This window comes from Anarrhichthys ocellatus, unplaced genomic scaffold, assembly GCF_004355925.1.
Source record: "Anarrhichthys ocellatus isolate YVR2014 unplaced genomic scaffold, GSC_Weel_1.0 scaffold18, whole genome shotgun sequence".
Lineage (NCBI taxonomy): Eukaryota > Metazoa > Chordata > Actinopteri > Perciformes > Anarhichadidae > Anarrhichthys > Anarrhichthys ocellatus.
In genome coordinates, this window is record NW_022280048.1 from 268,791 (window position 1) to 280,604 (window position 11,814).

The 11,814-nt window shown below is 44.1% G+C and overlaps 1 protein-coding gene across 2 annotated transcripts in view; it reads right to left on the minus strand.

The window, feature by feature from the left end:
• The window catches only part of caln2 (calneuron 2), a 25,130-nt gene extending 14,331 nt beyond the window's left edge, over positions 1-10,799 (minus strand). The window contains exons 1-3 of one of the 2 annotated variants that reach the window (XM_031857215.1): positions 9,986-10,799; positions 5,432-5,556; positions 2,033-2,176 (exon numbers count right to left, since the gene is read on the minus strand). In XM_031857215.1, coding sequence (XP_031713075.1) covers positions 2,033-2,176; positions 5,432-5,549 — 262 coding nt within the window. In that variant the 5' untranslated portion in view covers positions 5,550-5,556; positions 9,986-10,799. Of the gene's footprint in view, positions 1-2,032; positions 2,177-5,431; positions 5,557-8,847; positions 9,120-9,985 lie in introns of those variants that run through there. The other variant, XM_031857214.1, reaches the window with a different exon arrangement.
• Between the last annotated feature and the right edge of the window lie 1,015 nt (positions 10,800-11,814).

The following is an 11,814-nucleotide window of genomic DNA, read 5'->3' on the forward strand; positions in this document are numbered from 1 at the left end:
ACACACACACACACACACACACACACACACACACACACACACACAGAGACAGGCAGAAAGACATACCGGGACAGTAGAAAATCAGAAACACAGACAGGAATGCTGGCAGAAAAGAGCTAAATAATGCATTTCATGCTGAAGTTTATTCGCTTGCAGAAACAAAGAAAAGCCACCCTGAGATAGATCAACAGATGAAGTTCCCTCATCCATGACAAACACCCATGCATCATCAGCACTAATTCACCTTTCAAATAAGGTGTGTGCACCTATGCAAAGTCGTGCCTGTCTGTGTTTGCATGCGAGCGATTGTAGACAGCGTTTATAGATTAATTTTGTGTTGAAGTGACATTTTGCAATTTTAAATTCAAAGGACACAACTTGGCATTGGCATTGTTGGCATTTAGTATTCTACTGCTGCACGTTGTTTGAGATAACAATCAACAGCCAGCGTCCCGTGGAATTAATACTCAGTGAACAGACACAACAGAGTTACTGCATAAACAACTTATACTATGTATCGCCGAAATTGATGTTACCACCCTTTTACAGTTATCTGATGCTCTATTTATTGTTGGCAATAAGTAGCTTATCAGAAGCATTACATGCAGTCTGTACAAGTCTCAGTGCTGCTGTGCTAGTATTGGAAGTTAGATAACACTTTATTTTATGGGTCTGTAATTTCTGAATAATTTCCAAGAACTTCTCTTGAATGAACCATGTAATTTGGTGCTAATTACAGGGGAAATAGAGACAATATTCAATCAGTACACTTCTAATCAATTATAATTAACTGCTGTACTAACCTAGGTACTAACCACAGGCAAGCATGCAATTCAACATGTAAGGAGAATTAAGTTTTCCATAATATTTAGGTGATGTTTAATTTTAGTTGTTCTTTCCAGGAAATTCATTTTTTTCCCCACAATTAGTGCCAAGTTACACAGTTCTTTGTAGGAAATGTCTTGTAAATGATCAACAAATGAGGAAATTGCAGACCTGTAAAATGAAGCGTTACCTTGTAATACAATATTATTATTATTACAAACAGCATCAGTTCTCTGTTCTGAAACCTGACTGCAGTTTCTAAAAAAATGCGGCTTTAAATTAGCATAATATAATCTTGTGTTTTAAGACTACTTTGCCTTAAACCTTAGGGAGGGTTAAGAATATAATGCAAGAGATCAGTGGATTAAGATTTCAGAAGCAGGGATTTAATGACGTAAAATTAATCATCTGAAGGACTGTGCAGGTTGTCTATGACCTGATAATAATTGACATTCTTGAACTAATTGCGCTGCGACTGTTTTCAGTGCTTTGTTAGTGCCGTCATGGAGATGATAGAAGTCAGAGGTAGAGGATTTTAAAAGAGATAATCTGTCTCCTCTCAGAACAAATGGCAGCGCTGCTTTCAGATGGTCAGACTCATGGAGGCAAAAGCAAAAAGCTTTTAGCTTTGACCTTTGATATTTACCGCAAGCTGTGAATCAAGAGCAGGCAAATATGAACCAGATGAAAGATTGTCTAGCTTGTTTGTGATTCGGGGACTACTTTGGTGTAATTGCAATCCTCTGTGGATTTACAAGCAGCTGGAGTTTAAGGAGCAGCAGCAGACAGGTTATCTCTTTATTGTCTCCAGGGGGATTTTTTTTTGACAATTGTCCACCTGCTGCTATTAAGGCAGTTTAGAAACTGTTTTGCCGGGACATTTTGAATATGACAGTAACACAGAATATCTAATTTTGCCTCAAGCAATTAGTAGAGGCATTAACTTGTGTGTTTTTGGCATCTTTTAACAATGATCATTTTACAGCACATTAAAATTCAACACAGCAAATATTCATACGGCTTGCTTTCAATGGAAGGAAAATATTTTTACTTGTATTTATCATATTGTAATATAGACACAGCAACTAAAACAAACATTATACACATGCAGTATATATTGAACAGACTTTTGTGAAAAGGTTCACTCTGTGTGTTTGTGTGCTCTGTGTATGCGCCCGTGTGTGTGTGTCCTTATTTAGTGCCTCACCATCCATGTCCAGTCTCTGCATGATGATGGCCAGCTCCACTTCGCTGGGCATGTAACCCAGGGAGCGCATGGCCATGCCCAGCTCTTGTTTGGAGATGAAACCATTCCCATCACGATCCAAAACACGAAACGCCTCACGGATCTCTGCACGACAAACGAACAACATATCACTGTGTTGTCTGTCAGTCTGCCTGCCTGACATATCATTTATTTTCCTCTCTGGAGAAAATGCTGATGTGTTTCAATGACCGATTTACTTGCTGTTTAGGATTGAGGATTTTTTTTGGATCTTAACAAGTTGTAATTGCTTAAATTCTTACACATCGTAACAGTGAGTCATCAGGTGATGTAAATGAAATGAGTGATTAACAGATTTTAGCAGGTCTGTACACGGTGCTGAAATGTGCTTCCCTAGTGCTGATTACAGGCTTATTAACTGGAAGTGCTGCATCCTTTCTCTCAGGCTAGTCAAGGTGATGGCGATCTCCCACTCTCCCTCCCTGCAGTGCCCCCCCCCCCCCTCTATCTCTCTCTTTCCTTATCTTTCTTATATCTTTATATACTTATTGTATTTTACAAACCCCGAGGGGTCTGTATCAATCCCTCGACAGAGCACAATCTCCACCAGCACTGCCAAGAGCATTTCCGATTCTCTCCACCCACATAAAAGGCTTCCTTCTAACTTGAAATTGTCAGTAAACACACACAGCTCATGAGGCATCTATCTGTTCGTGCAGCAGAATTACTCAAACCTCTGAGGACCTTCTTAGAAAATACCCTGGTCAATCTCTGGCTAATTACCTGCCCATCAGTTGGCACTTTCTGAGCAGAGGTGGAGCTTTGGGCTGGGCTGGAGGTGGTCAAATCTATCGACTTTATAAAGACAGCAGAGACAGGACAGACTTTGCAAGTCTTTATTCAGCATCTTTGCACGGGCGAGCATTTTCCTGTGGATCTCTACACTTCAGGGGCGGGAGAAGCTGTCATTTCAGCTTGCATTCACCATTTGTGCAAATCATTGCAGAGAAACACAGCTGAGAAGAGTAATAGCATGCCGCATGAAGGAATTTCAATCAGAATATTCCCAAGACTAATCTTTATTCCTAACTTAAACAATGCATTTTATATCAAATTTGTCTCCCTCAGGCCGTGTGTCAATAATATTCTCGTCCTGACATGCCGCTCCTTCCTTCCTCTGTGTAATAAGTTAGTTTTAGATCTGCCTTCAATGGCTGTCTTTACTCTGTCAGCTGCGTGAGAGCCGAAGTTCAGTCGCAGCCCCCATATAAGCCTGTAAACATCCCCAACGGCTGATAACTAGACTCGGGCGCCAAGCCACTGCCTCTATAAAGTGAGAATCAGAGGCCAGGGATTGGGAATGCGGGCGAGCGTGCAGCCTCCCAAAACAAAGTGAGATGTATTTATATGAAGCTGAACAGTGAAGAGTACATTTTCAATCAGGTACGAATGAGCTGGTCGTGGACATATTACTGTGCAATACCTTTGTGTGTTTGTACCTGCCTGTGTGCGGCGGTGTATCACGAATTCAACCCCCCAGAACTGTACATTTTCTCACTGTGATTGATGAAACGCCTCAAAACCAGAGAAAAGGATAGCGCCGATCCAACACAGGGGTGATTAACTAGCCTTCTATCTGCGCTAACAGACGATCCTAGAAGAACCTCCAGCATCTCTCTGAAGTGGGATTAGGAGTTTTGAAAAGCTGGAAGCAAACGCCACGGATATTTTGTCCACATCAAACAGTCCAATTGGTTGCTTTGGATCTGTGGTTGACAGGGCTTAGATAATGTCTGGAGGCCTCATCATGATGTCTGGAGTCTAAAAGTCCAAATTTAATTTACCTAATAGCTCTGCACAGGTCCAAACTATCTTAACCTTCTCGCTGCCCTTGACAAACCAAACTGATGATGGTGAGACATTTCAGTCACTGTACCAGCTCTGCTTTCAGCACACCAAAGCAACTGTTTTAGTGAACTGGGTTGAGTCGAGTTGTGCACAAGGGACATTGGATTAAAAGATTTATGCAACAAAGTACTTCATACCAAAGCTCATTCGAGAAACTACAATAGGCCACATCAATAAACACAAACAAACAGCCTCAGTCAGAAACAAACTCATGCTCTTTGCCCGCGCTCAGTGTCAGGGTTAGCTATTTATTTCCCTCCAAAGCAACCCATGAAAGAAACATATTCACTCATTGCAGTGTAGAAGTCTTTGTTTTGTGCAAATGGAACATGTGAGGTTATGTCATAGCCTATAATCAGGACCTAAATGTAATGACATGCAGTGTGCTTCAGAATTCAGCCTAAACCTGCAGTTGGTTACTACTTGGGTAACACAGATTTGATACCACTATGTTTGGAGGTAACACTGAAAGTGAGTACATCTGTAATGATGCTGCTAATAATTGAATGCTAATGCACAGGAGAACTGTGAGTGCACAGCATAGGCTGTGGTGCACACAACTACGCCAAGTATTGCCTTGTTTTTGCTGCTTTGACTGTCAAAGCACTTTGTGAACTCTGTTTTATTATTATTATTATAAGTACTGTCGGTCAAAGATGAAGTCTGTCTGTACAGTTTGAGTTGTTATTTCACTATCCGCCTTTGTCTTCTCCTCATGATGAATTGGACTAACCTTGTTTACAACTTGCCTGTTGTCGTATCGATCATGCTTGTAGCCTCGATGCCACATTCAAGATCTCAGGAATTACTTTGGGGAGTACAATGTTATCATAGCTGATACAATCAATGTCCAGACCTACGAAAATGAACCCATGTTGTAATAAACCATAGTTTTCCTTCAATCAGAAGGGTGTTGTTTCAGAAACACACGATTCCTTTTTGATGCAATCATATTGAGACATTTTGATAAACTTTGGACTTATTGAACCCAACCTAAGGGCTATTGTATTGACTGTAGAATAACATACTTGAGTAAGGCTGCATTCAATACTGGGGATTTCACCTATGATTTTGGTTGTTTACAGACAAAACACATGGCTGTGCTGTACCTCAAATGGCCAAAGTGCAGTTGTATTTTCATACAATCTATTTACCAAACAGATCTTTTTGAGCACTATGCAATTTTCACACAAAATGGATTGAAAAATGGAATGTAAAATACAATATCAATACACCACTTCAGGCATGGTCATATATATCTTATTTCTGTCATTCTGAGTCTGATTTTCATTCAAAAGCACCATAATTAGAAACCAATGCATCCAGTCAAGCTCTGACAAAATGGCTAAATGGAGAATTGAGGCATTGTAACTGCATTGTTCCAGTAGTGAAACATTAATTGCTAGTATACCTCACACACTCCTCGGCAGCCTCACCACCTCCCACCCGCTCTCTCTCTGTAAGCACACTCACCTCCCAGCTCCTCTGTGGAGATGCTGTTGAGCTGGAAGGCTTCGCTGCCCTCCGTCAGGGAGCTGCTCAGGTAGTTGTCTGGATAGAGCAGGCCCGCCCGCACATGGTGGAATGGCATCTTCTCCCTGCAAAGTAAACACACACACACAATCTAAATAAACTCTGCGTGTGTGTGTGTGTGTGTGTGTGTGTGTGCGTGAGCGAGAAAACTACAGGTAAAAGGGATTTGAGTCTCAGTGTGTGCATGTGTATTCAAAACCTGACTACCAGCACAGTCATGAGCCCTTTTTAGAAACACAATCTCCTGTGAGGAACAGTGTTCCTTCCACTCTGCTAATTCTCATTCCTGGGAGAAACCGCTGTCTCCTCGTAACAGAATCACAGTGACAAATTATGTAATCACATTATAATTCAATGGATTCACAAAAAAAAAATCCAGTGTTGTTCATTGTTCTGATAAAATACCATCAGAATACATTCAGGAACTCTGAATAGCAATCATTCTCTCGCTGTCTTTGTTTTGCTTGTTCTTTGTTCACAAAACGTCCTAAAGTCCTGTTATTCCCTAACGTTTCCTTTAACCCCACACTGACACCTAACACCTCACCAAGAGACCTCGGGGCTTGACAGGGCATCAATCAGCCACAACCGCTGCCGTCATATGATCAGAGTGAAGCGCTGCTTTGATTCATGACAGTTGCCCCTCTGAGGGCTTTCCCTGTGTAAGATTTGACACTGGCGATATGCTTCATGTCCTATTCCTGCCAATAGTACATGCTGAACTGTTGTGGTGAGCAATCGAAAGAAAGTTACAGAGGGAGGACAAGATAGAGATCCCGAGAGCATTTTGTGAGTGTGTCAGTGCCAGACAGGACAGATAGAGATAGAAGTGGGACTGTCTCGCTCTCTGGAAACACGGTCCTCTCCTCTCTTCTCCTCTCCTCTCCTCTTCTCTTCTCTTCTCTTCTCTCCTCTCCTCTCCTCTCCTCTCCTCTTCTCGTCTCTTCTCTTCTCTGCTCTCCTCTCCTCTCCTCTCCGCTCTCCTCTCCTCTCCTCTCCTCTCCTCTTCTCTTCTCTGCTCTCCTCTCCTCTTCTCTGCTCTCCTCTCCTCTCCTCTCCTCTTCTCTTCTCTTCTCTTCTCTTCTCTCCTCTTCTCTTCTCTTCTCTGCTCTCCTCTCCTCTCCTCTTCTCTGCTCTCCTCTCCTCTCCTCTTCTCTGCTCTCCTCTCCTCTCCTCTTCTCTGCTCTCCTCTCCTCTCCGCTCTCCTCTCCTCTGCTCTCCTCTCCGCTCTCCTCTCCTCTCTCTCCTCTCCTCGGCTTGTTTTGCAACACAAATCGGAAAAAACACAAGAGCCTTGTTTCTTCTGTTTCTAACAACCGCACATGACACAACAGAAAGGTTGACTCAACAAGAAATCACACATGTTCATTCTAAAGTGATGGACAGAAACATTTGACAGGAAGCAACAGGTTCATATGAAATATGGCTGCAAATAATACTAAGCGAGAGACAAATTGGTCATATTTCCCTTGACAATAATGTGTTGTTGTTTATTTTAAGCTGTGAATGATAAGGCCGGCAGTACAGATGCAGATACTAAAGTAAACATGTCGGGGGTATGTTTATGTTGCTCTTTTGGTTAATGTGTTGGCATGTATACAGCAGATGTATACATGTGTATTGTAAATGTATATGTATGGGCAAATTATTTTGAGTGTATTTCTGCAGAAATTACAAATTAATGATACATGTATGTTAAATTGTTATGGATGCATTAGTGCAAGCATGGCTGTAAGACAAGTTCACCAAGTGGATGTCGGGTACGAACTATATGAGATGTACCATTGTTATTTCCTCCCCTTTAGGTGGCCGTGGTGTGAAGAGACTGCTTGGTTTATATTGGTTTATATTATGATGTATGACGTTTGTACGATATGTATCAGTGATCTGTGGTGCAGTTGAAAGAGGATAAATGTAAGGAAATTAATGAATTAGTCGCAAGATTAGAAACGAGTCACAATGAAAAATTAACATTTAATTGCTGTTGAAAAAGCCACAGCCGCCTGAAATCCCTAAATTCTTGAGCTCCTCAAATGAAACAGAATCCAGCAATTATTCAATCAGTCCATACTCTCACAATTGTTCCACTGATATAAACACCCACTCACTCATGGCAAAAGAAAAAACAGCGGAGACGCAGACACATACATCGTATTCAGTCACACACTGATTCTTTTTTCTAACTCTCTTTCTCTCACTCCTTATTTTTCTCCCATATATTTTTGGATAGAGTTTTTTTCTACACGTGAAAACACAGACTGTTGTCACAGAGACAGGCATGAGAGCTGACAAGGACAAGCTTTAGCACAAAACCTCCATCTGATAAGCCTCATTGCCTGGCTGAGAGCAGGAAGAGGAGTGGCAGGCAGACAGACAGACAGACAGACAGGTGAGAAAGAGAGAGGGAGGAGGGAGTGCAAAGGGGATGAAAGAAGCAAATGAAAGTGGGCTGGCTGACAGTGTTTGAACTGTGGGGTCACCTGCACCCCAGGGGGTCGAGTTTCAAGTCTGCATGGGGATCAGAACGAATTGAAGCGCAGACTGTAGGGGAGAGGCTGAGATGAAGGGAAAAGGAGCAACTGAGATTGAGCCAAAAAAACTGGGAATATGAAGAGAGGAGAATCATGTTTTTTCCTCACCTCCCTCTGTCCCCATGGAGAGGATTGCATTAGCAGAAAAGCAGAAAAGAGCTGAGAGGTCACAACGGTGTTTTTCCCCAACAGCACATGCACAGCGCTGCCATCACAGGCAGGTAGCCCAGACAAGACAACAGTATTAACAGAATCAAGCCTTATTCGTCAGATGAAAGGAAACAGGTTGTTACTACTGTCGCAGTCACAGATTAACCGTCAAAGCAAAACTGTGTGATTTAACGTCATCCAAGGACTGTCTGATGTGGGATGTGTTGGCTGGCCAGACGGACTTCAAGATAAATCAACAAATTGTTCTCTTTTTACTTCAAGCCACTAAAACGTCAGTTAGCTCCCTAGTCTTCTCCAGTTTGGGAGATAAGGCCCCTGCCGCCTGCTAAATATAATGACAGACCACATTGATTAAAGCACCGGATAAATGTATAAACTACAACTCTGTGATTTGTCAAATAGACCACAAAGCCAAACAAAAAGGGACAGCAGACTCATTTTACACAGACAGACATCTGTTACCTCAAAAGGTAACAATGAAATGGCTTCTTATTAGAGTTGCAGCTAAATCAATAATAAAAACAATTAATGTAAAGCAAATAACTTGCTATCTTTTCTGTCTCCTGTCAATGTCACATTCAGTGTCCTCCTGGAGTCACCTTGGGCAAAGACAGGCAGCCTCTACAGCGGTGATCACTGCCGTCTCTCTCTTACCCGTCAAGGCAGTACTCTAGAAACATTTCCTCAACAGAGGCGCTGGATGGGTTGCCCATCTTGTCGCCTACAGCCGTTTCTCCCGGAGGTCAACCTGGGTCATCCAACACGCTCTATCTGACCCCACCACCTGCTGCCGCGCCAATTGGAAAGCTCTGGTGCTTGACCACCAGCCGGGCAGAGGAGATGTGGACGTGTGCGCCCTTGATCTTCCGTCAGGTGATCTGAAACGACGCTTGATGGATGTTAAAAGAGTCCTAACCGACGGGAAAAGAGTTGGACACCCATGAGCTGCCACACTGCACGCATCTGCAGCGGAGGGAGCAGCTGAATTCACACCGCCTGATGCTCAAAGTCGGCGCTACATGTCGCCCTCATTGCACCGAGAATGGGGTGTCTAAGAATGAAAATATTAAAAAAACACTCATGCGCGCGACCCTCCAAAATGCTCGCACCCACACTGCCCAATACCACACACGTATTCGAACAACGTACACAACACATTCCATCCGTTCCCATCAACAGGCGGGTCCCCCAGGGCATCAGATGATGAATGTGAGGCAGGTGACAGATTTGGCGATCGCGCATTATGGCTGTGGAGTTTTAGGGCATCTGGCAATTAGAATGAATACAACTGGGTTTAGACTGCAGCCAGTCGCCGTTCATCACAAACAATATGTTAGCTGCCAATATGCGTGCTGAGACAATTATACTGTAATTACACTTATAACGCGTGTGGTGGACCTATAATCACCTCATCACACCGATCAAACCCACGCAGCGCGCACTGACGCGCGCGGCGCACGGAAACAGCTGGAAAGAGATTTATTTTTAGAAGCAGTTGAAATATAGCCGAGTGCATACTGAATGCAAATATACACAGACACCATCACGTTGTCAGCCATTAAAACAGCACAGCTCATCGAGGCTGTCAACACATATAGGTATATTTACACACGCACGCTCACAAGCACGCCCCGCACATTTACACAGAATACAACAGGTGCAGTCGCCTGCGCGGCTCCGCGACCGCCAGCGGAACCGCCGCATGGGCGGCCGGTCGTGGTAATCAACTTGATCACCTTTAAGGCACCAACCCAGAGGTGGCACACTAATAAGTCGTCGGAGTGTAGCCTACCTGCCTGTGAAACGACTGGTTCCCTGGTGTCAGGTTCACCCCGCTCGGTTAGAACACCGTCGGCGGAGATGTTGAAGGTGTTTTGAATTTCAAAGATGTGTTTAGTCTGTTTGCATCCGTCCTGTGCTCTTGAGGAGTCCGTCCGACAGCCAAAGATGGACTCATTCAGTCTGTGTGTGGGACCTGCCTCGGGGACTCACCAGTGTCTCATGTGCTCCACACTTTTTAGATAGTTATTCAAAAACAAACATCCACTGGTTAGACGAGGAGGAGGAGGAGGATGATGGTGGTGCTGCTGGGAGATTTTGTCCGTTTTAGCTGAAGCCCAGACCCACTCCCATCAGTTTTCTACATCTCACTTCTTATTGCCATATCTTGAGAATTTGGGATGAAGCAGTTGGTAGGTAGTGCCAAATCTTCGTCCTATCAGCTCGCCCAGACGGACGCCACCCAGCCGCCCACGGGTCTGGGTCTAACAACCGGAGCTGCGTGCTGCTGCTGTTGCCAGTCACCTCTTACAAAAAGATGAATCACGATTTAAATGTAATCTACTCTATCGAATCAACGCTGGATGATGGCTGTTGATAGATTTGAGCGCAGATCGGTAAAACAGCGGAGGGATGGGCAGGGATTTTCCGACGCTCCCGGTGCATTTATCTCGGCAACTCCTGGTGACAGATTTAAACCATTTATCAGTCCAGTCCGGTAAGGGAGGGGCCACATGAGGGCCACGGCAGCAGAGGTGCGACTGTGTGTAGGTGAGCGGGGAATATGCGACGCCGTGGCGCTCAATGGGAGCTGCTTGCAGGTGTGTGTGGAGAGGGAGTCAGAGAGAGAGAGAGAGAGAGAGAGAGAGAGAGAGAGAGAGAGAGAGAGAGAGAGAGAGGGGGGGGGGGGGGGATGTACGGTCCAAGCAATGAAGGTATGGATCATTGAAGCGACAAGATCTCCCCTGGGGAAGTGTGTGTTTTCATGTAGCCATTCTTCGCAGCTAGTCATTGATGACCAATTATGGTGCTTAGGAAATGACATCAGCTGCAGTAGGCTTTACTTAAATGATGCAGTGTATGTAATCCCCCCTCCTCTTTCCGTCCCACTACCCATCCTAAATGTTCATCTTCTTCGTGGAGCAGGCGTCAAGATTCAAGGCATCTTCCTCCACCCAAACCTCTCTTTTTGCCACGGTTTATCCCCTCCTTTTATCTCCTGATCAGACTGTCTGTGTCTTTTGCCCCCTGCCTCATTAGAATACCCCACCACTATCATTTACATCCCCTGTACTAATTATGTAATAGCCTGTGCCGCCTCTGTTTTCCTCGCCAGTGGGACCACAGCGGCTCAATTGCGGTCCTGGCCCTGAGGTTGAAACTGTGTCTCCCGCGCTGCATGCGCTGTTATAATTAAAAGTGGTTACAGCAACGTATTTAACCATCTATCTCCCTACCACTGATTGAAATGGGTTAATGCATTTGCGCCTTGGGGGTGGACAACTAGACTGCTCTTTGTCACTGGGAGTTGAGGCATCAGTGAAAAGTATAACTCAAATGATTCACGAATGTTTTACCCTGGTGCGATAACTGCACTGCGGGCAAATCTAATGAGCATAAGAGAGGTTCTCAAGGTTCATGCGGCCAATCTGAGACACGGAGTTAACAAATGTAACCTTTAATTCTCACAGAAATCATGTTAAAGTGGTGGAAGTTATCCGAACACGTGCCTATCTGTGGCGCTGATATTTTTTGGCGCTGTTCATGGTGCTGAAGCTTTCTCCAGCAGAAGACGGACCAATGAAGGTTAAGTGATGCGTCTCATGTCCTCATTTACAGACA